This window comes from Amblyomma mixtum, chromosome 10, assembly GCF_055824585.1.
Source record: "Amblyomma mixtum isolate Tamu chromosome 10, ASM5582458v1, whole genome shotgun sequence".
Taxonomy (NCBI): Eukaryota; Metazoa; Arthropoda; class Arachnida; order Ixodida; family Ixodidae; genus Amblyomma; species Amblyomma mixtum.
The window spans coordinates 8,916,862-8,943,592 of NC_143021.1; the positions used below are offsets into that span (position 1 = coordinate 8,916,862).

A 26,731-nucleotide genomic window follows, 5' to 3' on the forward strand; every position below is an offset into this window, starting at 1 on the left:
TAACACCAGTGCTCGAACGAGCGCGTAGCTTGGATGGACATTTTTGTCGCGTAGCTTTAGCCACAGGGTCCTAGGTCAGGAAAGAATGGCTACAAAGCACCTGCTGTCCTCAATTGCCGTAAACACACCCGCTGGCCTAACAGTGCGCTCACTTGACATGCTGTCGATGATGCGTGTCTAAAACGTGCACCTGACTTGAGTTATTCTTCTCCGGCAGGTATTACATACGCAAAAGGCACGGAAGTCGCCGTTGGATCGTATTTCTAGAAGGTAAGTTTAAGAAAGTTTCATCCATTGTGGTTCTGTTGGTATGCCAGCTTTGTCCTAAAATCCCTTTTCCCTTTCCTTTATAATTTGCGTTTTCTTTTTATCAGGGAAGAAAACATAAATGGAAGATTGTAGCACCGCGTGTTTTACCGCGCATACCCTCGCTTCGCAAAAGGTAGGTTGTCGAAGCGGGCCGGCCCGGAAGTGTCCGTGCTTTCTGCTTTGCGTGAAATTCTCCACCCGATTAAAAAGAAACTGCGCGTGTCGATAAAATGCATAGCCAGGCCTGGGGTGCGGCCTGATCTCGTTGACCTGAACCGACAACTCACTCCGTCACCAAAACAGGATTTGGCCACCACCTACACCAATTAACCCTCGGCCCGCAGTCCCCAGCGGCTGCGGAGCAACTGGCCAAAGCGGTGGTCAGGCCTGCGACGCAGCGGAGGGTGCTAAGAATCTCTGGCTGTGTACAGGCCGCCATAGGAAGCTGAACCTGGCAACGTAAAACGCTGGAACCTTTTCCAAAGAGGCTAACCAAGCTGTGCTGTTCGAAGAACTAGCGGGTATTAGATGGGATGTCATAGTGCTTAATGAGGCTAGGAGGACAGATGAGGCATAAAGAGTGTTAAAGATGGGTACATTCTGTGCTATCGTAGATTAGAGAATGGACGAGAACTAGGTTTTTGATCCTTCACTAATGGGGTATACCTGGTAGCACTGAGGAATTCTGTGGTAATAAAGAAAGAGTGGCAGTTTAATTAGTTTCAGTAAGAGGTACACACTTAAGGTGGCGCAGGCTTACGCGCCTGCATCCAGCCTTAATGATCAGATCGCTGAAAGCTTCAACGAAAACGTGGAATCGGCAATGCGCAAAATAAAAACATGGTATCCAGTACTAATGGATTACTTCAGTACCATGGTAAGAAGCAGCAGCACGGAGACCAGACAGTTGGAGACTATGCCGTAGGCTGAAGGAAATGCAGGGGAGAGTTATTTGTGGTGTTCGCAGAGAGAAATAATTAACCATAACTGACAGAGCTATTAAAGTTAATAAATAAGCGCAAGGTAGCTGAAAGAAGGAAATTGAGAGAATCGTGCATGCTTTAAAGAACGGAGGTATCCTCAAGGCGGTGAAGAGGAAACGAGGCATAGATAAAAACCAGCCATGATGATCATAAATACCATCTAAAATGTTCCAGGTACGTCTTTGAATGATGTTTCTAGTCATTCATGTCCATGTTGGCCAAAAACAGTGCGCGGAAATAAAAGGCCTGCTAGAGGTACTACTTTTACTATACCAGTGCTGTTATGAAGATGATTTCAAGGACCGTAAATATTCATATAGGAAAATATAGGAATTAGGTAAATCTTAGATATCAACTTGCCGCCCATTTATGACGCGAGCTGCCGATTACTTGCCCACAACCGCCCAGTGGACACGCTGTCTACGGTACGTGGCGCACAAATACAGCAATGATACCGGGGACAGCCGTGTTCAGAGAAACTTTGTGGAAATGCTGGTGTCACTGAGTCATTTATTTATTGAAGTAGTTCAAGTACCCCGGGATGCAGCGTTTTATATGACGTTTTGGCAGGTAGCAAGAAAAATTTCTCGATGGCAGCTTGCAGTCGCGCAGGATTAAAGTGAATTGGTAACCACTTCCGGAAATATCGTTCCAGTCGATGGCTATTCGTTTTGTCTTTGTCAAATGAATACATGAATACATAAAATAAGCCATCTTATTTGATTCTGGACAATATATTTTAATCGTTACGTATTGCCTGCAGTCAAAATTTCCCCTAAGAGGAGGGGCCCTTGCCCTTCCCCACCGGCGTCTCTGAGCCATTGCAGCCTTTGTTCCACCTGAGCAGGCGCCGCAAATTTGCTTTTGAAAAGTTATTGAATTGGACCACCCATTACTTTGCAGAAAGTTGTGGAAATGTAATTACAATAGTTTACCAAATGCTGGTCACAAAAATGCTCACAACTTCACAACTACTTCTAAAAAGTGAACCAATTACATTTCAGTTACTTGTTTTTTGTTTTGACGAACCCTAACAAGTACGCTGGTCAGAGCCTCCATAAATAGTCCGAATATGTTACACCGCAGGAGCATGTGAGCTTCAAATCAGTCAACGAATTTTTTTCCCCGCTTTGCTGCCACAATGTCCAAACGCTTGATGGCACAAAGAGCCGGGGTGCATTTTAAGAGAAGTAATTTGAAAAGTGATTACTCATGTTTGCAGCGCAATTACTGCCCCAAGTAATCCATTACGTTATTCAAAACTGGACGGAAAGTAATCGTTGCATTACAAATTACGGTATACAGTTAACTTAATGTAATTGTACTAATGTTACTTAATTGCTGCCACGTTTTAAAACAACTTCATGTAGCAGCGTGGAAGTTAGGAGCGCGAAGCTTCGGCCAGAGCTCTTCTTTCGCACGCTCTCAAGCGAACCTCACAAAAGGAGGAAACATCGTCCCGCACTCGTAGCTCTACAATGCGAAGCTGTGAGCTGTATGCGTTCAAATAACATTTGTCGACAGCGCATTTCTACTTGCAAGGGGCAGCCGACGCGTTTGTCACCCTTGCAGAGGCGTACCTTCGAGAAAGCAATCTGCTGAAGCGCGCTTAAGCTACTTAAACAACACGGTTCTTTCCAACTTCATCTTGAGGCCGCGATTCCACTTGCACTTCACACTTGTTCATGCGGCGACTCTGCCACTGTTCTGTCTCCCTCCTATTCCCTACCTCGCAGGAGGCTGGCACTGCTACGACGAGAAGAGCTGCGCGGGGCGCTGGATGCGCACGCGCCATCTCATGTCTTCCCTGCAGTGGCCGGAAACACGCCAAGGTGAGCCATCTCTTCCTGGTCGTCTGGAATGCAGAGTAACTAATCTGCCAAATATACTCACTGTTTGGTGATACGGAACTGACGCTTGTGGGATAATTTGCTTGTTCATATTACACAAACAATGCGGACCAGGACGGGACAAAAACTTCAAGAAAGGTAGTGAAATTAGCTGTGGTTTAGCTCTCGTTAAACCTAGTCGAGTAGCGACAGCTACAGACCCCCGGCTGCGCTTAGGCTTCGCTTGTAGTTAGACATGTTCTTGTTAAACATCAGAGGTTGGCGTTGTAGATTCATGGTTAGAGGCTAAGCGAGCCCGTCTAGCGGCATCGCTTTCACAGCGTTTGGCCAACCGTTCGGCACGCTCCTCTTGAGTCTCTTCGGCGCACTGTCTCCACTTCATTTCTACGGCGATCTCCGGCCTCCTTGAGGCTGGCCGACTTCCCACCATCCATACTGCGGCCTCAACTATGGCTGCGGCGACGCGAGCTCTCCCCTTGTATACTCCCGGTTATCGCAGCTGCAGAGCGTAGGGTTTGACGTCATGCAGTGGGCGCAGCGAGCGTCCATCGGCAGGAGCGGCGGCCGCGCGGCGACCGCGACGAGCCGAGTAGCTGAAGAATCGAGGGCTGTGGTGTGACGTCACAGTGAGGCAACGGCGAAGAGGCGAAAACCTGGCGTAATCTAGCTATCGCTACAAAATATTTTAATGCGCAAGCATTGTACGACTATGTTCGCGATTACGTGTCATCACGCGCTTGTCCACACGTTTACGTCATAACGAATGGGTTCACAACGGAGGTAGCCTAAAATCAGTGAGGAGAAAACTAGGCATAGGTAAAAACCAGATGTATGCGCTAAAATACAAACAGGGCAATGTCATCAGCAATATGGATAAGATAGTTGAATTAGCCGAAGAGTTCTACAAAAATCTATACAGTAGCGAATCTAATCATCAAGTTACTGAGGGAGGCAGTCGAGCACAGCAATGGGACATCCTGCCAGTGAAGAAAGGAGGAAGTAAAGAAAGCCTTAGGAGCAATGCAAAGAGGGAAAGCAGCTGGTGAGGATCAGGTAACAGCAGATTTGTTGAAGGACGGAGGAGAGATTGTGCTACAAAAACTAACCACCCTGTATACGCAATGCCTTGTGACCTCGAGAATACCTGAAGCTTGGAAGAACGCTAACATTATCTTAATTCATAAGAAAGGAGACGTCAAGGACTTGAAGAATTACAGACCAATCAGCTTATTGTCCGTTGCCTACAAGGTATTTACGAAGGTAATCGCTAATAGAGTCAGGACAACCTTGGACTTTAGTCAACCACATGATCAGGCAGGCTTTCGTAAAGGATACTCGACAATAGATCACATTCACACTATCAATCAGGTGATAGAGAAATGTGCAGAATATAACCAACCCCTATATATAGCCTTCATTGATTACGAGAAAGCATTTGACTCAGTGGAAACCTCAGCTGTCATGCAGGCATTGCGGAATCAGGGTGTAGAAGAGTGCTATGTGAAAATATTGGAAGATAATTATAACGATTGCACAGCTACTATAGTCCTCCATAAAGTCAGCAATAAAATTCCAATAAGGAAAGGTGTCAGGCAGGGAGACACGATCTCGCCAATGCTCTTCACTGCCTGCTTACAGGAGGTATTCCGGGGACTGGAATGGGAACAGTTGGGGATAAGAGTTAATGGAGAATACCTGAGTAATTTGCCATTCGCTGATGACATTGCCTTGCTAAGCCACTCAGGACAAGAACTGCAAAGCATGATCAATCAGTTAGACAGGCAGAGCAGAACGGTGGGGCTAAGAATTAACATGCAGAAAACCAAAGTAATGTTCAACAGCCTAGCAAGGGAACAGCAGTTCGCCATTGGTAGCGAGGTACTGGAAGTAGTAAGAGAATATGTCTACTTAGGGCAGGTAGTGACCGCAGATCCGGATCATGAGAGGGAAATAACTAGAAGAATAAGAATGGGGTGGAGCGCATATGGCAGGTTCTCTCAGATCATGAATGGTAGCGTACCAATATCCCTGAAGAGAAAAGTATACAACAGCTGTATCCTACCGGTACTCACCTATGGGGCAGAAACGTGGAGGCTAACACAGAGGGTTCAGCTTAAGTTAAGAACAACGCAGCGAGCTATGGAAAGGAAAATGATTGGCGTAACGTTAAGAGATCGAAAGCGGGCGGAGTGGGTGAGGGAACAAACGCGGGTTAATGACATCTTAGTTGAAATCAAGAGGAAGAAATGGGCTTGGGCAGGGCATGTAATGCGAAGGCAAGATAACCGCTGGTCCTTAAGGGTAACGGAGTGGATTCCAAGAGAAAGCAAACGTAGCAGGGGACGGCAGAAAGTTAGGTGGGCGGATGAGATTAAGAAGTTTGCGGGGATACAGTGGCGGCAACTGACAAAGGACAGGGTTAATTGGAGAGACATGGGAGAGGCCTTTGCCCTGCAGTGGGTGTAGTCAGGCTGATGGTGATGATGATGATGATGAATGGGTTCATGCGAAAAAGAATGGTACCATCGGATAGAGAACCAAAAAATGTCGCAAGTGAAATCGCGAGGGCGAGGTGCTTTCATTAATTAGAGCCGAAAATGTCCAAAACGTAGGCAATGGATCCACTCCGGCCGAGGATGAAAGCGGAGTTATATTTGGGGCGCAGTGCTACCACTACGCCGTTTCTGTAGAGGGACTCAACATACAGTTTTTTTTCTCAGAACATAGTGGGGCGGGGATCTCTCAAAACACTTCCTATATCACATTTAAGAACGAGGTAGCCAGGCGATGGAGTAAGAGGTCTCAGAAACGCCCTGAGCAACACCTTCAGCGAAGGATGCAAACCAATAAATATCGTTACCCAGCATTTTTTTTTGCTCTGGTCGCACAGGGAGAAGAAACAACTGCTCGAACGAGACACGGACGGCCAAGAGGCATAGACGCGCACAAAGACGCACTAACAAGTCTACTATGTGTCAGCAAACAGTTTCAATCGAACTGGGAAAGCACCGCACGTCAACGAGTCCCGTCTGCCGGCGTCATAAAAACGAGCTAATGAGTGTTCTTGACGTAAATAATAAACCCTGTGATAGGGAAATGAGAAAATTATATCATTTTTCTGGTTCATTGGCCAAAACCGAGTTGCTGGTAAAAGTAACAACTGTGGTACGAGCGAATTAGTTGCGAGAACCGCCTCGCAGCTGCCGCTAGCTGGCCGGAAGCTGGGGTCCGGCTCGACTGGCGCCCGCTAGCTCCGCTGCTGAAGGCGCCACGGAAATTGACCATACTATTATTTTATTCTGAGATGATGCTGCTGACAGCAAAGCGGAGTGAAGAATAGGCCTTGAATTATAGCTCAGGCGACTTCCGAAGCGCCGGCCCCTGCCGCTTCGATGCGAAGCAGCCTTAAGGCCTAGCGACGACCACGGCAGACAGGCAGCAGCAGAGCTCGTCGCCCGGAGCGCCCGCGAGCGGTGCCGTTGCTGAAAGCTCGCAACATAAGCAGGCATGTCGCCGCTCGAGTATAGCTGGCAGTCTTTCTGATAACAAGGCGATGCCGCCTTTTCTTGCAATATTTGTACACCAAGCCAAGCAGCGCTCAGGCACTGCTGCGCGGCGGCGAAGTGCGACACCGATTGTGGGCGGAGCTTGGGTAGAGCGGCTCAGCAGTGCTTGCCGCTCCGTGTGCCCCTGCTTGCTCTGGTGTGGCAGTTCGGAAGCGGCGCATAGAGTAATATAGAAGTAAAGAGCGGACACTCCCGTAGGCCCCAGCGGCCGACTTTTGTGCACAGCGCACCTAGCGGACCCGGGGAAACGCACTGGCCTCAGAGATGATAGGCGATAACAGGAATCTTGGAGGCTCTACTTTCATTGCGTCTTGTGCGTTCTCCACTCTCGCGGAGGAGGCGGTGTCACATTGCCCAGCTGAGCAGCCGGCCACCAGCGTGACGATTACGGAGCACGCAACGATTATCCAGGTTTCGACGCGCAACGCTCGTCAAAAGCGTTTGGCTTTGATCGCTTGCCTGGACGCCGCGGCGAACACGTCACCCACAAGCCGCAAAGGCGTTATGCCACGCATCGCGAGTGCTTGGCAAGCGGCAGTGAACCTACTACGTGCATTCTGTCAGGGTGACAACGAGCGCATCAGTCACTCCGCAGAAGGAAGCCAAGACCATACTCTTTTTCTTTTTTTTTATTTGCACGTTCAGTGCCATCTGGCGGAAACGGGGAAGCGCCGAACTCGGCCGCGAAAGGGCCCGAGTGTCCGCTCTTTACTTTTATGTTACTCTATGAGCGGCGATCGGAGCGGCGCGCCGGACGCGTTGCCGGACATGTGTTTCCTGTTGGACATGTGTCCCCGCCTTAAGGCTCCCGTTCAGCTGGAAACCCTGCGCCATTGCCGACGGCGGCGGCGGCGTGAACGAAAAATACCCCGAGGGAAGAACTGCTTTTTTGTGGCAGGTGGAAGTTAAATTCATGATTGAGCGCAAAAGATTCTTGGGGAAGAGCAACCTCGCCAAAAAGCACTAAAGCTGAATCAGTGGCTTTGTTTCAACTGCCACCTGCCGGGGCAGGGGTTTATCGCGTAGCCGCTGCACCACAGCCTCAGGAACGGCATGAAGACTCCCAGCAATCTATGAATTGAGGGTAGCAAATGCCCAATTCCGCATATAAAGACATTAGCCCATTAAAGCTATAACGTCGTACCCTTAAGGCGGAGCTCAAGTGCCCCTCCAGTATTTCCAAATTCGTTTCCGTCAGTAATAATTCAAGTGCAGGAAGAAGCGTCAGCTGGTAGTAGTCCCTATTACCTACAAGAATTTGGTAAAATATTTGAATAGAAATTAAAAAACATTCTTGCAAATTTGCTGTATTGATCGAATGTACCCATAGGACCTGTAACAGTTAGAAATGACACAGTGTTTGGAAAAAGGTGAGCTGTTTAAATTCCGACAGTAAAATCGCTTTGCTCTACTCGCAGCTAAACATATTCGGCACTTTTTGTGTTCTTGGCTGTGTAGTAAAAAAAAAAAAGGAATATGCAGGTGCTGTGAAAGACAGAGCAGTGCGCTGAAGCATCTGGCGGCGTCTTGCGCTACCCTTTCGTAGGGGTACCACTATAATTTCCAGAATGAGATTGCTTTTTGGCTATTGTTAGATTTCGAGCCATGAAAACTACTAACATTGCTACACACAGCACCTATGCTTCGCTCTCTTTATGCTTTTTTCCCCAACGTTTTCTTTCAAAGCAAGTATCTTTCCAAACCAACGCATCCCAAGCAAATATACAGAATTCTGCTGATGTGCTAGTGCACACTCTAGCGGCACTTGTAGTGAGTCTTCGCAAAGGAAGACAAGAAATCCGGATTGCATTCCCCTTTTTCTGTTTGTGTTCCAGTTGGTGGTATACTCTCAGCAAGCCCAGATGAAAACCAGTACTGGTGGAACGCGAACCACGTGTGAGTATCTAGAGTATGTTGAGTCTCCTGGCCCCTTAGCTGCCTGTTTGAAATGCTGTGTGTCTCCTTTTCCAGCGTCATTTTTAACTGTATGATAAATCATACTTCCCACTTGTCTCCCTTAAATCACTCCTATATCGTGAGAGCTCAATCCCGAGCCTCATATCGGTTACTGCAGGTGGTTCAGACGAGCATCAGTGTAAAAATCTGGCTGATCAGACCCCGAACGAAAACTAGAAAGTGACCGAATGAACGCGACGGTGATCTGTAAGAGCTGCCGCTAACTTGTACTCAAAGTGCTCTGGTTACATTATATATCGTTTCCTAAGTGGTCATTCGCAAAATAAGATTGCGTGGAAAGGTTGCTACTACCCCAGAGAAAAGTTCCACAGGATATGATGAACACTCGCATCTCATGGCCATACTTCTAGCGTTGCTCTAAAATCTTACTTTGTTTCCAATAGGCCTGTGTAGTTGAGGAAAAAAGACTGAAATCAAAAATGTGCACGTTACATGTTGGGAATGCTTACAGGTTGGTGCCTTACTGCTCAAGTGACGCATGGAGCGGTGCGACGAACGGAAAAACCGAGAGTGAGTGTTGGACTCTCGTATTTTGCGTGCAGGTTATAAATTCGCCTCAGTTCGTGTCACGCACACCGTGAAAAAGAAAACTGTACGGGTTTCGAAACGCCTTTTCTTGTTTTCGACTATGGTCAATGATGGCTACTTCATTTCTTTGCTTTCCATGAACAAATGCCACCATATTTCTTTGATAAAGCTGAATCTTTATGTCACTCTATATTTCATTTTGCTTTTTAAACTTCGATGTCCATATACTGACATAGTAAAAGGCTTGGAATGAAATATAGGACCCTTCTTAATGGAAGTAGTATTTTTTCAAAGACAGCCGCCGAAGATACACGGCACGAAAGGGAATTGCTTGACACAGAAATGCGCTACCTTAAAAGGATATGTATTGATGCGCATTGTTGGTGTCAAAGTCTCTGTTTTGGTTCGTTTAAGCGATATTTCTCTTTTACAGCTTGGGCTACGGCACCTATGCCCAACTAATACTCTGCGCGTTATAAAGTTTCCATTTGTGTTGTCTCATGCACAGCGCACAGAGATAAACGAAGATGAGAGTCCGAAGCAACATTTACCGAAATATTGAGCTAATAGCTTCTTGTGAAATCTGAGACAGCGTGCTTCACGTGCTAGGCCTTGAGATTTAGGAATCCTTCAGACCTTGGCAGAAGTCTTGAACGATGTGTGTAGTCCTCTGCTAACATCATGAGCTCTTTCTAAGGCTCTTCGAAAAGGCTATTTAGAAGTGCTGGTTTGTTTTATAACATACTCCGTGGCTGCGTACAGGAAACTGCCATCTTCGTACTGAGGAACCTAGTTCATGACAATGGTCATTGAGTTCCACGTAATTAAAACGGTATGATATTAAAATGCTACCTCTTCTCTTCACACGGAGCTTGGAAGGTATTCTCAATAACCCCTAATAACTGCCACCACTAGTTTTCACAATGTGTACGTATTAAACTACGAGCTGCTTATACTGTCAGACATTTCACTGAAAGTGGTGTTTTTTTGGCGCTGCGAAACGCCTTCTTCATATGAGCTTACAGGAGGAACGGTACGACCATTACTTTAGAATCGGTTTACTGACATCATTAGCAAGGATATGTGTTCCCTAGGTTAGTTGCTTTTTGTTTTTAACATTGACTACTTAATTTTTTCTTAGTTTAAGGCGGCTAATTATCACATTTGAGACAAGCTTACAAAGAGTGAGATTTTTAAATTGACATCAAGTTCAGCACAAGCATACACACAGGAGAAGTAACAGCTGCCCTTGTTTAATGCTAGGAGCATTTGAGACGCATCGGCATGTATGCCATCCCAAGGCATATTTGTCGAACTTCCTCTTCCACGAGAATGCCCTGAGGAAAACCCGATTCTAGGGCAAGTACTGGAGCTCACAGTAAACACGCAGTAGCCTTCTCGTTTCATCTGAATCTGAAATCATGTGACGAAATCAACGTACGAGCAAAGTAGGGGTCCCACTGGCTTATATTTCTGCTAAGGATTGATACTGATTTTAGCTGTAGTGGCATTGATATTTTATACCGACGGAGCGTCTGCGATGCTAAAATTACTAGCTAATTTGTTAATGTCGATTACCAAGTTCCTATATTGCCATGTTTACAGTTCGTAGTTATCTTTCTACGCTTAGAATATGGCTGCAAATGATCGCACTCTATTTTCATGACCTTTTGTCTTTGTCTTGTTTCCTTACGCTCTTGTGTTTCCGCAGATCTCTCAATACTTTAGTGAAGTGAAATTAGAGCAAAACGGGCTATTTTTTCTATCACGCAAATGAGCTTTCACGGACCGTTCTTGTGTCACGTTTCAGTAACACCGGAGCCAGGAAGCAGCTTACTTAGATCAGGAGAGGAGTAGGTTGAGAAAATCTCACAAAAACTTCAACCTCCAAGTTGCTCGTGCGCTGATTCCACAATGATTTCTTTTTGTGCTCGCAGGTTAGGCAAATATTGTCATTGTAGCACTGTTTTCATTGCTTTCCATTGTTTTATGCACCTGGACAACGTAACATGACGCTTTTGTTGTTCAGCTGCCACCCAGCTAATTTACCCTTTTGCTTTTTTTGCGTAGGGTTGGGAACACTACCTCTAAGGTGATTCAGCGTGTGTTTGTCAAGGTAGGCTAAGCATTCTGTTTTGGATGTTTTTGAACAGCTCCCGAAACGCCGCTTTACTGGCGCCTATGTGTGGCGGTGATATTAGGCACGCCGTCACCGTTTTGTGGCGTGAAGAAGCTAAACATGCACACGGCGTGCCGATACTCCCTCCGATTAGGCCAAAGCAGAATCTCTATGTCATTCATGTCAAATTGTCGATAATGCCACTACGCCTTTGCCTGTCATTCGTATTCAAGGCCACTAAAAAAAACAGACTGGTATTTGCCGCAGGATACTTGCCACTACATGCCCTACATTGCTATTACGTTGGTTTTCAAGTTACAGGTTGCGCAATTTGTGAACCATTCAGGATGCAAAGGTGTAAAATTGCACACTTTTTGGGCCAGTGTTTAGCGAACAGATTAGGCACGAAGGAGCCAAGCGCTCTGTCATCTCCTCACTGCGAGTGGGGCCTTATTCCTGATGAAGTAATTGATATTTTTTTATGTATTTTGACAAGGGCTTCTGTGCCGTCTTCAGCAACCCGTGTATTTTTTGCACGCCATTTCTCGAGCATGTGCATCAACTATCCGAAACCTTGCTCGTTTTATTTTGTCCTGCGTGAATCCAGTAAATGCAATAGTTCCAGTGGCAATGCTTTTCTACTCTTACTTAACTATCAAGAAAGTCGGTTTTAGTTTGGGTTTCGTTTTGCATTTTGATTTCGGCGCAATAATTAGTGCCAATTCACGCATTTTCATAAGCGTAGAAATCTGTGCGATGGATACTAAAAACAAAAGAGACACAAAAAGGAATCGATAAGTTGGAGGCTGAACATCCGAAACATGCTTTAAGTCACTGTTTTTCGAAATACGTGAGCACTGATGTGAGTTCGAGACATTTATTTTCGGCTTGTGGACATTTGCTCCGGTTAGAAGCCGTTACTTCTTCAGCGCTATTCATTGTTTAATCAAATGCACCTGCTTCAATTTCAGCCGGATATGCCTTCATGGGCTCTCTTATTCTGCAATCCGTCATCCGTGAATTGCTCAGCCGAGGACTATATGAGGGGAAAATGCTGTTGCTTACTGGGAGCAGGTAAGATGGCACGTAACATTTAAATTGATAGTGGTCAAACTCCGAACTCTTGGTTCTGCTTGTATTTCACCCTGAAGTTCCTAAACCGCAGTTCTTCACCGCATTCTACGGATGTGTCCCACGCGCCGCACATTACCGGAGCGTGACTTATTGGCACACCGTTCATGATTGTACCACAGCAGAAGGGAAAAGACATCGTAACATTGACGAACAGCACGTGCGCTAACTACCAACAGATTTTATTTTTGTGAAGCAGTACATTTCTACCACAGAACAAGACAATTTGCACAAGAGCTGATTTGAGAGTTAAGGTTCTGTGAGCTACAGGTGGAGTTAGCCTTGCGGTTTCGGCCGGCAATTGCTACACCGTGGCATGTAGTCGTGCTCTGCCGTATAAATATGCCGCTTGAGCAAAAACGGAATCCTTTGTAAGTTAGCGCTTGTGCTGTACGTCTATGCTTCTGTCTTTCACGCTCTGCCGCGCTAGAGTTATATGCATGAGCACGTTAGGGCTCCCATGTTCTCTAAATTGGCCAGAAAGTGTAATGCGGATTTGTTTTCAAGCACGTAAGAGCTTCTTTTATTTAGCACACGACCGGGGAAATCAATTCCATTTATGTTCCACACCACGCAGTCAACTACGGTAATCTTGCAGGTGTGAAAGGTGCCCCACATATTTTTAATCCCCAATAGGCTGATGGCTTACGTGGTACTGGCGGTAATAATGGGGAACTCTTCACACTATGCAACAATTGGCGTGCAATCTGTTTGTATTATTTCTGCATAGCTGCCTAAACTGCATCGCTTTACAACAGATGACCAGTTAATAGAGTGAGGCTAACACGCACTTGTTAAAAAAACTGCTGCCTGCTGCCGACCCCTGTGTTGCTCTCAGGAACCCGTCCTTGGTCGTGCATTGGACAAGCACTTGAAAGAATATCATTTTATGCTTATCCAGTGTTAAACCATTCAGACAGACGCTCGTGGCATGGTGACCAAATAATGATCCCGTTTAATGTTCCGTCGCGCAGTATATACAGCCAGAATGGTCACGTGACTTCTGTGACAACTGGGTGAGAAAACTAAAGGCATAGCGCATATCTCAGCACGTATCAGTGGGACCGCCGTACACAGAGTGCTTATCAGGATGACGTCACATCTTACCCTGTTTTAAAAGCACTGTGTTAGCCCAAAAAGAAACACTTCACCATTCAGTCACTGATACCCAGTCTTTTCAGCGTTCGTACCACGCGCCCATATCGCGTCGTTTTTTCCGCTGTCGTTGAAGTTCCATTTTCAGGTGCGATCGCTTGGGTGTTGTTGGATGGCTGCTGCGGCACGTTGGTCTTGCCAAGCGAATCAGAAGCAGTTCGTGGCATCCCGTCGTTGGCGGTTGTTTCTATAAGCTGGCTGCTTTGTTGACGCTGGTCCACCTGTGCGGGGCTGGTTTCTTCTTCAGGGAGCAGTACCAGATGACGTCTGTTTTGGCGTATGCCCCCCCCCCCCCCCCCACCCTCAGTCTGGGCCCAGCAGGACCTTGATGTCAAAGACGGACGAAGGACTTTGCCTCGGGCGCATCTGTCTCGCAACCGCTCCTGGTTACCGGCAGACAAAGTGGGAAGAGGTCTACCAACATGACGTCTGCCAAAATACAGCTTTTGTTTCTGTCGGCACTTTTCGTCATGCTTTTTCCAAGAAGTGCCTACTATTCTAGGCTTTAGCGCAGATGGCATGCACGGCGCTCTTGAGCATAAGCGACGGCTCATAAGCAGTTGCGCTGGACTAGAGCCGGCTGGCCCAGGAGAATTTATATATTTCAGTAGCCTTTTGGGAGTCCCTACCATTCGCTCAGCTTTCCTGTTATCTTGAGGGTAACGAGGGCTCGTTGTAACATGCTTGAAGCCGTGGAATCTTGCAAAATTAACGAAAGCAAATGAAATGAACTGTGGACCATTGTTCGATATCACCGTTTTCGTGATCCCATGCCTGGCGAAGATTCTTTTCAGAAGCTGGATGACCACTTCTGACGATGTTCGTCGATCCAGCAGGGCCAGCTCAGGATACCTGCAGTGATAATCGACAACAGCAAGATATACAGCTCCTTTCGTCTCTCGAATAAATCCACTCTGATGTTTTCCCATGGAAGCTCCGTTGTTTCAGAGGGGATAATCAGTTCAAAAAGTTGGGTGCGCTTTTGCGCCCAGGTTTGGCAGCTGGCTATGGTTCTTGCAATTTCTTGGCTTATGCCTGGCCACCAGCCCGATCCTTTAGCATTTGCGCGACAGCGGACGACGCCTTGATTCCCTTCGTGGACTCGTTGCAGCACATCTTTCCGCGGCGCTCGTGGAATTACTAGTCTGAAGTCCTTAAAAAGTAGCTTCTTGCGCACCGTGATGTTGCCGCGATATGCCCAAAACGGGTTTAGAACGTGCGGCACCCGGCCCTTGTCACGCCAACCGTGCACGCACGGTTCGAGCAGAGGCGCACTCTGGATCCTCTGCCTGCTCTAAGGGTATGCGGTCTAGCATGCCATCGTAGAGCGCATATCGGACACTTACGTCCGCGTATGCCGAGACGTCAGCTTCAGACAGTTCTCCGATCGCTAGACCCGTGTTCACCCCTCTGGCCCGAGAAGGAGTGTCCGCCGTAGCGATGCTTTTGCCCTGGGCGTGTGTGTGTGTGAACGAGTATCTCGACGCATCTTGAACCTTCGAATTTTAGGTGGGAGAGAGTCAAGAGGATGACGACCTAGCAACGGAAGGAGGGGCCTGTGATCTGTCTCAAATAAGCGCGCGAGACATTCCAGGGATTAGTCGAAGCGCTCCGCTGCCCAAGTCAAAGCCAGCGATTCTCTCTCGATCTGCGAATACTTCTGCTCAGTTTTCGTGAGCGGTCTAGAGGAATATGCTACAGGACGTCTTTCGGCGGAGGGCTGGTTTTTGGATTAGAACTGCGACAAGTTCTTGTGAAGACGCGTCCGCCGAGACGATTGTCGGGTACCCGAGGTTGTGCCTTGCAAGGCATCTGTTCGAGCTTACAGTAGCCTTTATCTTCTCAAAGGCTTCCTCTTGTTGGGCTTCCCCAAGGCCAGTCGCTGCCTTGGCCGAGGAGGCTGCGTAGAGGCGCCAACGTAGACTCAGCATCAGGAAGGAACCTTGCGAGGTGGTACATCATGCCTAACAAGGAACGAACCTCAGCAACGTTTTCAAGTCGCGGAAACTCATTGACGGCCCTAACCTTTTCAGGATTAAGGCGCACACCACTGCTGTCGGAGATAATACTCAGGAATGTTACCTACTTGGCACCTTTGTTGAGGGTCACGCCCGTCTGTTGCAGCCGCTTGAGCACTTCACGAAGGCGGCTGTCGTGTTCCATTTTGTTCTTGCCATACATCAAAAGTTCGTTCATATAGCTCAGCACACCGTCTAGGCCTTCTAGGACTTGCGAGACCTTTCTTTGGAAAATTTCTGGTGCGGATGTGATCCCGAACAATACCCTGCAATAGCAGTACCGCCGATACGGCGTAATGCAAGTGGTTAACTTTTTACACTCTTTGCAAAGCCGTATTTGGTAGAATCCGGAATTCGCGTCTAGTTTACAAAAGACCTTGGCTTCCTGAAGGCTCCTTATGACTTGATCCACCGTTGCCAGCTGATGGCGCTCCCGTCTTACAAAACTGGTTCAATTGCGTAAAGTCAACGCAGATTCTTCCTGCTCCAGACGGCTTCATTACGGGGACAATAGGCGCGCACTATGCTGTCGGCTCTTCAACCTATTGCATTTTTCCTCCTCGTTCTAGCCTGTGCAGGTCGTCCTTGACCCTTTCTTTCATGCGTTTAAGAATCCTCCGGGGGTGTAGACCCAGCGTACGGCACTTCATTCGGCACGAGGCGTATCATATGTTCGCCAGATAGTGACCTTGTTCGTTGGAATACCTTAGGATACCTGCCTACTATGTCGTCAGCAGTTAGCATGTCATACGGAAGGTGTACGATTTCCAGGGCTTTGATATCTGACAATGCCAACAAGGACGTGCGGAAGATATGCACGACGTAAATTGATTGGTGCGAATGGTTTTCTTTTCAAACTACTTCACCGTCAAACTTTCCGATTGCACGGATGCTTATACTGTTCGGCCTGACCAGATCGCCTGCTTGATCCAGAGAACGTGGAAGGAAAGAAAACCTTTCACCTAAGACAGTCACTTCTGCTCCCTTATCAACTTTTACGCAAACCTAGTGGTCGTTTATCAGTACTTTGACGAAGTGCGCAGACGCTTTCTTCTGTGGTTGCTCGACCGTGCCGAGAAATTTATCAGGCTCGGCAATGCCGTCGAGATTCCCGTATGCCTGCTTTTTTCGGCACGCTATTTCAAAATGGCCCAACTTTCGGCTGAACCTGCACCTTCCTTGGAGCGCTGGCCAACTGCTTCTCGGATGAGACGGACCTCGCAGAAATTGCAGCTCTTTTGACGACAAGCCTTCTTCCGTCCGCGTGAAAATGTGGTCTTTTCTCCGGCTTTCCTCGCCTTTATTGCGGCGACTCAAGCTTCAAGAATCGTACAGTCGTTACCTTTTAGCTCGGCTTGCTGTTTCTTCACCATTTCGCTCGCAGCCGTGACCGGAGCCGTCAAAAAAGACCTGTCTCTTATCCCGAGTCGCTTCGCGGCGTTAAAATCCCACATTCCAGTCCTTTTTGGTTTCGCCATGCTCCACTCAGCATATGATAAGCATCCTTACTGACGAGGTAAGGCGCAAACACGGGCCCCAGACATCACTAATGGCAGGCATACAAGCTCGCCAAGCGCTCCTTAAAGTGAGCCACTTAGGCGAGAGATTTCTAGATTAGGCTTAGTTTACTTATTGCTTTAGAAATTGGCTTCCGATGAATAAAAAAAAATTAGATTTAAGCTTAAATGCTTAGCGCATTATTCAGCGAAAGCGGACTGACATTAGCGGCCCATAGATTTGGAGTGGCAGGCCAATATCAACGCGACCGCGTTAAGCGCCCGATCCAACTGAGAACTCGGCGAAGTTGGCATCCTCAGCGGTGTGTGCCAAAGAGCCGTATTGGTCGATAACGTCATGATGTCACATGTGCCACTGTGCTATGAAAAGTTATTAATATTAGAAAATGGGTGATTAGCAGGTCGCAACGTGACTCAAACGTCATTAGGTCATCTGTGTATAAACTAAATGAATTGTGCTGAAAACTAAATTGAGGTAATGTTCACAAAGTTCGTGCCTGCCTGGAACGTCATTTACTTTTGCGGCAGAGGTGGCCAAGGCGCCTCTGTTTTTTACAAACATGTCGCAGCGCGGCGCCGATGATTCTGTCCCCCGCGTGGACGGTCGACCCTTTCGACTCTGGAGGGTCAAGGCCACTCCGCGCCCTCGCAGTATTATCGCCGGGTAACGAGCGCTGGCACTTTGCAGGGACGAGGAGCTGTGGGTTGAATGCCCCGGCATCCTGCCCGACGTTCGCAAGTTAGCATCGCTCATCGTGAGGATCGTGGCTTTTTGTCGTTTTCGTTCTCTGTTTCTCCATGTTTTTATCCCTTTCAACGTCTGCGAATCGTTGGCGCACTGTGCCTTGAGCTTTCTTTGTTTGTTTGTCACGAGAGCGCGGCGGCGGGAAAACAGCGAGCCGTGCAGTTGGCTTGGAGATTTCAGTGCCTGCGGACGTGTGTGAGTTCTGCCAAGTAGGTGTTCGTCTAGCGAGCCTAGGCGGGTGTCTGACGCGTAGAGCGCGGCGACGGCGTCTCCGAAGACGCGTGGCCTAAGTCCGCCCATACAAGCAACACCCCATCAGCCACACGACGAGCATCCGCAGCCCGACCCTCCCGGCGATCGGACCTCGCCACCCCGCAGCTATGCTACCGGTTCTCCCCTCTCGCTTGACTCTTTTCTTTTTCCTGTCGCTGTTTCTCGTCCTATTGTTTTGTACAGTATTGCGTTAATCTTTTAACATTCTTGTATAGTTCTCGCCTTGATGTTTCCTTCTTTCTTTTAATAGTTGTTTGCGTTCTCATTCCGTGTTTGTTATTCGCGTCGCACCTGCGTATTGACGCTATTTTGCTGGGCTTGTTTTTTACATTTCGTATTGTTCTTTGCCCAAGTTAAAGGGTTTGTTAAGGAACTTGCCTACGCCTCATGCCTCCGGACAGCAGCTAATCAGGCGTGGCCCCTATCGCCGGTCAGCTGTCGAATCTCATCCTTCGCACGCGGGGTGGAGAAGTTTGTCGCTCCTCCCCCTCCAAATTTTCGTAAAGTACACTGGGGGGGAGGTTGGCCCGATTAATTATAATTTTGGTGGCAACCAACTATCTAGCAGCGCACAATATTCTGATGGAGGACTTATAGAGCCTCATCGAGTGATGAAAGGGTCTGGGCCTGGAGGAACCTAGCCTTGGGGCATTTAATCTAAATGAACTTAAATCTCAAGACAAACTTGTATTGAGGAAGGTGAGCGTCAACGCGAACGCCGTCGGGAGGAGGATGAGCGCCGTCGTCAGGAGGACGAGCTAGACAAAGCGCGCTCGGCGCGCAGGTGCTCGAGATGCAGAAAGAAATTGAGGCTCTCCGAGCAAGAAACAAGCCTAGCAGGGGCAGGGGTTCTGATACCGCTTCAAACGAATGCGAAGTGACATGTGAGACAGCAGGAAAGGCGCTTGCAGCCGTCGAACGGGATTACCGGCAATGCGACCGCAGGGCGGAAGCAGAAGTGGCATCGGCAGCAGATGAGGTGCGTTTACCGACACTTCCCGATCAGGGAGCTTATGTTTCGAGCGAAAGATCTCAGTATCGTCAAGGGATGACGCGTTGAGCTTTTCTGTGCAATTGGGATAGTGGTGAGTCCAAAAAGGCCTGAGACGAGTATGCTAAAATAGTAATTCAATAGAGTGCAGGCACCACCCTGAGACGTCACAATGGTGGCGAAAGCACCGCCTGACCTATAGAATGGGACACGGGAGCAGCCTTTCTAGATACGAAATAATCCTGGTGCTGTTGTGGTTCTGGGTGTCTGACAGAGCTGCAAGGAGGGAAATGCGACGAATTTGAAGTCGTCGGACAACCAAGGACCGAGCTCGATGGTGCGGTCCAAGTAGAGGGCAGCTCGGGGACGGCTCAGGCGAACAGGTTTAATAGTTATGGCAGCTAAGCCACGGAGCTTTTTTCAGATGCGTCGGCTGTAGAGCCTGAGCAGGAGAATGAAGTACAGTTGTGGCCCCTAGGGGAATGAGCAGAACACGCTAATGCCGCAGTTTCCGCGCGGATACAACCGCTTCAAGCAGCCGATACGGAGTCGATCGCTTTTACCTAGGAACTGTTTTGCGAGGAGACAGCAGTACGGGTGGGAGTACAGGCATGCGGGGGGGTAGAGCGAGCCGGTTGCTTCGGGACTGCCGTTAAAACACAGTCGACCGCACAGCTGGCAAATGGCGCAGAGTCATTAACTTCTCGCCAAGGGGGCTATTCTCACGAGAGGCCAGGTTGCAACACTCTGGCCCTGTGCAGCTCGACGGAGACGGACAAGCGTAGCACCAAGTAAGAAAAGGCTCGTTTTCCCAACCTGCATTCTACAAAGCTACTGAAAAAATTTGGCACTGGCTTAGCTCAGCTAGGCCAGGTTTTACGTAGCGAAAGCAGTTTTGTCTACTGACATTTCGGTAGCGACACGCCGTCGCTGTCGTTCAACTCGGCGGCGTCTCTTCACGAGACGTTCCTCTCGCTCTTCGGGCGTCTCGGCCTCCCGCTTAGCCTTTTTCGCCTCGTTTTCACGCTGTCGGCCGGCCTAGTACCATGCGGCGACGTCTGGATCGGAAGTCTCAATTTCAAGCAGCCTGTGCTGCTGCCGTGACGAGCACGGCCGCTCTCCTTCTTCCATGGTGCGCGTCTGAGGAGCGAGCGCATCGCTTGCGGCTGTTATCTGAGATGAAGGTCATTCTGGCGGGCTAGTTGGTTCATAATGAAGAGAACGAGTGCAAACTGCGGGAACAAGGCGGGACGTAAGGCACACAAAAGGACAGGCAGTTGGTAGTTTAAGTCTGCGCTTTGTTCTTTTGTGTGCCTTACGTCCCGTCTTGTTCACGAAGTTTGTACTCGTTCTCTTCACTATATCCCAGCTGCGCGGCGCGACTCTGCGCAAGCGCAGTGTGTCCCAATAGCTGCGGCGCCATGACTGCCATGGTAATGGCGCATGCGCAGTAGTGGCCTTTGGCAGGCACCGCGAGATGCGCTTCTACTAGCCTAGTGTAGCTTCTGCTACTAAAGCTAGACGTCTAGAGAAGCTCGCGCGTTAAAACACTGCGGTTGAAGGGTCCTACCGCCGACTCTCAAATGATTTTTTGCGCCAGCTGCCTTAACATTGAGGTTGGAAACAGGAAGCTTCTTTGCGGAAACTTCTACACTAAGGGGCATGGAGATGTCCATCTGAATGCCATACTAAAGGTAGACAACAGTCCTGCGCTCCTTAGAATCACCGGAATCTAGGCGATCACGGGCTCTGAAGCTCCTTTCCGGCCAGGTGGTCATTCCTTTTCTTTGTCTTCATATTTTGTGCACGGTACTTAAAGTATCGTATGACGTAGAAATTAAGTATAATTATAACTTGTTAATAAATATGGCAAGATGTATAAGCTCTCTCATTCATGATGGCAACACAAGCCGCGCAGTAAATGAAGCGATAAAAGAGGTGAAAATGGGAACAGACGCTGTAGAGGAGCACACTGAAATATCACGCACACTCGGAGCTCAAGTGTGTCGGGACGCGTGCAAAAACCTGCAGCCACTGGAACACAGAATTTTCATCGGCACAGCGTTAGAGCTTACGCTCGGAGTAAAAGCCGAGCGCGTTGTCACACTAATTCGGGATTGGTCGGGAGAGGTTGTGACCAATGAGAACGAGGTATGATGTCGGACACTCGAGTTACTGGCGGGGTGGCGGCTGCGCAGCAGTCAAACCGTGTGGAACGTTTCCACTGCTCTGTGGAAGGCGCATCTCTGGTGCTTCTTGGAAGGTGGCTGTAGGGTTAGAGGAGCGCTTCTCAGAAAGATTGAGGCGCCGAAAGAGATGCACGCCTACCCTAATGGTGCTTGTGAAGTTGCGAAGCAGGAGTGACTTTGAACGCTGTCGCGTTCGGCTTCATTATGGTCGGTTGGGAATTTTGCAGTTTTGATCTTCAGAGTTACCGGCCGAACGAATCGCGCGCTCCGTGCAAGCTTTAAGCTGCTCTTTAAAGCTAAAAACGGGTGGGTAGCAAAGTGCACCCCCTTTCAACCCCACGGTCCGGTGGTCGTCTCTCTTCCGACATGGTGCAGGCAGCTCCAAAAAGCATTAAGCCTAACTACCACTGACAACGACCGCGAACAAAAGGACCGAAAAGGGTTACGTGCGCGTAGCCGCGAGGAAACATCAGCTCTGTGAGGTGGTCCTAGCCCACCCACTGTAGGAAGCAGCTTCTGAGCGGTCGGCGCCCACCGTATCGGACGGTGTCGGAGTGCCGGGGGCCGAGCTGCAATACAAGCGAACTAGTAGTGGCACCCGTGGCCTCAGGCCACCCGGCTCCCGGAGTCGCGACTCCCAGAGTGGCAACAGAGTCAGTAGAGGAAAATATGTACAGAAAAACTCGGAACACCCAGCTTCTGTACTCACTCTCTTCGGGATGGGGCAAGTGCAGGGCCAACTTGAAGAAAAACGTGGCAACTTCAAACATGCTGAAGCGCATTACACCTCACACTCAAGAAAGCATGCCACATGTTTTAGCGATAAAAATTCCGTTAGGCTTAGTCCTTGTGAAGTCCAGACAAAGAGCGTTCCTCGAACTGGACAGACAGTCGTCCAATGTTCCAAGAGAAGGACCCACGTTGGGCGCCAGGTATGGGGTTTCAAGTGGGGTAAGATACGTTCTTTCCCGCTTTACCGCGCCTGACACAGTTCAAAACCGCCGGGATCCCACCCCGTGATCGCGTCGCTGCCGAGCGCATGCCGACCACGGCGGGCCTTGCTCGGAGGGAACGAAGGGAAGACAGTCTGGCTGACACTAACAGGCATTTATTGCTGCTATAATAATAACGCCAGCTAGCAACGAAATACGCTAAGGAATCAAGGTCGTCCGATTCAGCAGCAAGGTTATGAGCGAACGTTCGCCTACGCTAGGGCAGCGTATACTCCGCGGCCGGACGGAACGAGATGAGGGAGAACATTCCTCCCCACGTGGCTTCGTCTCGTCAGCGAAGAGCGGAGAAGCGTGCCGACACATCCATACACAACTAATTCCCGAGCCGAAGAGGGCCGTCTTCTCTCCGCGCGCGCGAAGCAATTACGCCATCCGTGGCGCTCGTGTCGCTGCGACACCAGAGCCCTCCCTTATTTTTAGTTAAGGTAACTAACTAGCCTAGGGAGAGTGCATCGCAGGGAAGCCAAACATAGGGGACCAGCGGGTTAGGTCCCCACGCCCTCAATTTTTTTAGCCTCAGTACTGACAAACAAAATCAATATAGAAAGAAAGAAAATAACATTCATGTTTAGCTGGCATGGCCCGCCTCACGTCCGCAACAGTTAAGTTTAAGGTTCACCAGAAGTGAGCTTTGTTGAACAAGAATGTAGTCGAAAGGGCGCGAAAGGATGCCCGCTGCATTTTTCAGAACTGTGCGGTGTCACCAGCCTGGCGTCCTAGGTTTATGCATGCAAGGTAGAATGCGACGTTTTGAAGTTCTGGAGGGACTAAAGTAAATTTATTGTTTGTTTTTGCGCGCAGTTGCCATCTTTTTCCTGCCATAAGCCAGAGCTCTATTATATTACTAGTGGCGAAATTTCCCCATAGCGTCCAGGTTTGAAAAAACAGCGGTTCGAGGTGGCCGAAATTCGGATGTTTATAGGGTGCCTTGGTGTCCCCTCGCCTCGCTTTCAGAATGGGGACACCCTTTGAAACACTCCGCGCCGCCGTTTCCTCCTCGCAGCGGATGTTAGGTCCCTCGCACCGATGGCGTTTTGAGAGATATGCGTGTGGCGTGGTTTGTATGCGGTTATGTGGCGGCTGAAATAATGCGTCCGAACTGGAAATGTGCAGTGCATGGTTGTTTCTCTCCTGGGAATAATACTCTGGCACTTTTCAGTGTGTATTATGCATGGTGCAGTCGCTCAGATTACACGGCAATCGAAAGGTTATGACGCACTGCTGTTTTCCAGTCTCTGGCTGCACTGAAGAAGGACAGAGAATATTTGTCTTTGTTCACAGTCGCAATTTATAGTGACAGTGTCGCCGAATGCCTCAGAATTAAGCTAAATTTGTTTTGCAGCGTAAGGACTGTTCACAACACCCCAAGTTTCTCGGCTATGCCACCAGCGCGGGGAATGACCTGCAAAATATAACTTTTTCCGTAGTTACCACCCACATTTTTCAACAATCTCTGGGATCCCTTTGTCGTATTACGGCACCGTAGAGAGGGAATTTCTCACAGCAATAACGGAAAATTTCTCTTCCAAATGATCCGTCGCCACTTTGCTCTGGTGTAGACAGCTGCCGACACGTCAGAAACCCGATTGTCAAATTTCCTCAACGGCTTCCTTTTTGTTGTTACAGAGCAAAATCACGCAGGCGGTTGAGTTTCCCTCTGAACGTTGTTGAATACACGTAGAAAATAACAAACTGAACAAAACGCAGCGACAAGAGCTTCACAAGCCGCGTTTACATGAATGCGACAGAAGTCTACTCCAGTCCACTTTTTCAGGGAAAGGGCATAAACGTCGAGGAAGAGATTACAAGCCGAGTCATGCCTTTCCTTCTCAAAATCTGCTGTTTTCCTCAAAAGTTTGACAGGAGTCGACTTCTGTCGCATTCATGTAATAGATCGCATTCATGTTTGCAGATCGCATTCATGTTTGCGCTCGTTCAGTCTCCCTCGTGTTTTTCCTGTGTGTGTCTTTTGTGCGCAATTCGTACCTACATCATGTAACCCCAGGCTACACACTCGACTGATCGCTTGCCTGCGACAGCGCCTAAATAATATGGCTGCCTTACTGGGAACCGTCTTTATCTTCACTTCACTTCACTTTATTACCTTAAAGGCCCCCAGGATTGGGGGTATTACATAAGGGGTGGTTACATTGAAAAATCAGATTGAATAAACAAAGAAAAAACGTAAGATACAAATATTATTCGCTGTTAAAGGTAGCAGCTAAACAGTTCGCAAATGTTGATGGGCAGGTGATTGCGGTGATGTCGTGTGGAAGGCTGTTCCAGTCCTTGACTGAGCATGGAATAATGAAAGCTGTCGGCAGATAATGATGGGGCGAGGCAGGTTTTAACTTTTAATCCTCGACTGCCGTTGGCCCTATCGGCAGCGGGACGATTCCAGCTTTTTCTGCTACGTCGTTGGGTTCACGTGCGGCTTCTCTGGTGGACAAAACATCCGACTTGTGACAGCATAGGGCTGGAGGTACGATGTGCACCGTGGCGGCGGTAATCGGGAGAAAAAATTGATAGTGGCTTCACGTAGTTAAATTGAGTAGACCTGCCACAGCAGCTGTTCATTCTTCAATTGGAGGGGCACTTAAACTCCGCCTTAGGGGTGTGGCATGATATCTTTAGTGGCTTAATGCCCATGTATGCTGAATTGGTAATTTCTACTTAAAAGATTCATAGATAGTGGTGAGTCCTCATACCATTACCAGCGCAGTGGCGCAGCGGTTAAAGGGACCCTGATGAGAAATTGAAGTTGGGGTTGTATCGACAGAACACCAGTTCCTGATTACAAAAACGCCACTCATACTGATAACAAAGCTCTTGTAACGTAGAAGAGAGCAAGAAGCAAAATACAGGTATCGCCGCCACCGGCCAAACTCGCAAGTACAAGCATGACGACGTCATAGGACAAAACAGTGTTGCTAGAACCAATGCTTCTAGTAACACTGGGTCACGAGAAGCAACGAATCACTGAGGCGCAGCCAATGCATGCGCAAATCTCCTTGACGTTGCCAGATGGCGCCACGTACCCGGCAGCTACGCGCGCCTCCAGGAGCATCGGGACCAATCAGCGCCTGCTCACCGGAGGTAGGCGGGCTCCCGGTATTCCTCTAACGGTAACAAGGTACACGGTATGCTAAAGGTAATGCGGTATGCGAGAACTTTGTTGACGAATTCTAGAACGGGATCCATCATAACGCTGGCAAAACGCCGGTGCAAACGTAAACGAAGCGACGGTAGCGACGGCCGCAATAGCCATACCATAGTCCTTCAGTGCTTTTTGCATTGAAGGACTATGGCCATACGTAAGCACCCGGGAAGTGGCTTCTAAATAGCCATTTTTGAAGCGGAGTTTCACAACTGATTAGACAGAGAGCTCTGCTGTAAAGCTCTACCCTTGATTTCCCGCTATTTAGGATAATCGGGACGGACGAAAAAAAACTGAGTTCCAATGGGATGTAGAAGACATGAAAAAAGCTCAGCGGAAATGGATGCAGTGCCGACGCCAACAAACGGTTTGGTACCCCGCAAGGCCTCAACTTACAAACGGGAAGAAAATGAGAGAATATGGCGGGCAGGAATTGTACAAACCCCCTTGAGAACCTCAACGTCGCACTCTGTCCGGTGGGCATGAAGAGCTATTTCTATAACGCATTCTGTCAATGCAGCAAGCTCTGTTCGCTCTTGTGTACGATAGAGAGCTCTGTAATGAAAAGCAGTGATTTTAGCTTGCGTGAATATTCGCTGACATACTACTCTGCGTAAGGGAGGGAATAGGGGTGTAAAGATTGAAGAATGGTGCTATAAAAGAGTGCGGTAATTGAAGAGGGTTGCAATGCAATAGTTCAGAGCACGATGGCTTCTTTGGATGAGACAGAAACCAAGTTCTATGCATGTACAGCGGGTGATCAAGTGTTCGGGCAATTTATAGTTTGTCTAAAACACCAATAGCGTCTAAACAGGCAAATGAGAATATTGCACGTCGCTGCTGTCTGCAGCAGCCTAAAGGACCTAATATAGAGTCCATCGAGAGTGGAACTTAGGTGACGGACTGCATTCAATGTTCATAGTGCGCAAGTTCGTTGGCTTACGCTGGGCATTCGAAGAGAATATGAAGTACAGTGCCAATTTAGCCACAATTGTCAGAATACGGACTGTCTGCCTGCTTGAAACGGTATCGTAGACTGTTCGTAAATTCAACATTGAGACGATGATAAATTGTTTCTAGATGACGCGGAAGCCCGAGTGGTAGTCTTGATTTGAGCTGTGGGTTGATGGAATGAAGAAACGGGTGATGATGACGTGGCAAGTTCAAGAGACTGTTCTTTTCATCCTGGTTGTATCGTTTGGCCAGATGG

General features: G+C 48.4%; 1 protein-coding gene across 1 annotated transcript in view; it reads left to right on the top strand.

The window, feature by feature from the left end:
- Positions 1 to 26,731, top strand: part of Notum (palmitoleoyl-protein carboxylesterase notum) — a 113,355-nt gene that overhangs the window by 35,141 nt on the left and 51,483 nt on the right. Inside the window, exons 2-6 of the mRNA XM_089562453.1 lie at positions 218 to 270; positions 3,029 to 3,124; positions 8,544 to 8,604; positions 9,137 to 9,195; positions 12,304 to 12,406. Coding sequence (XP_089418579.1) covers positions 218 to 270; positions 3,029 to 3,124; positions 8,544 to 8,604; positions 9,137 to 9,195; positions 12,304 to 12,406 — 372 coding nt within the window. The remainder of the gene's footprint in view (positions 1 to 217; positions 271 to 3,028; positions 3,125 to 8,543; positions 8,605 to 9,136; positions 9,196 to 12,303; positions 12,407 to 26,731) is intronic.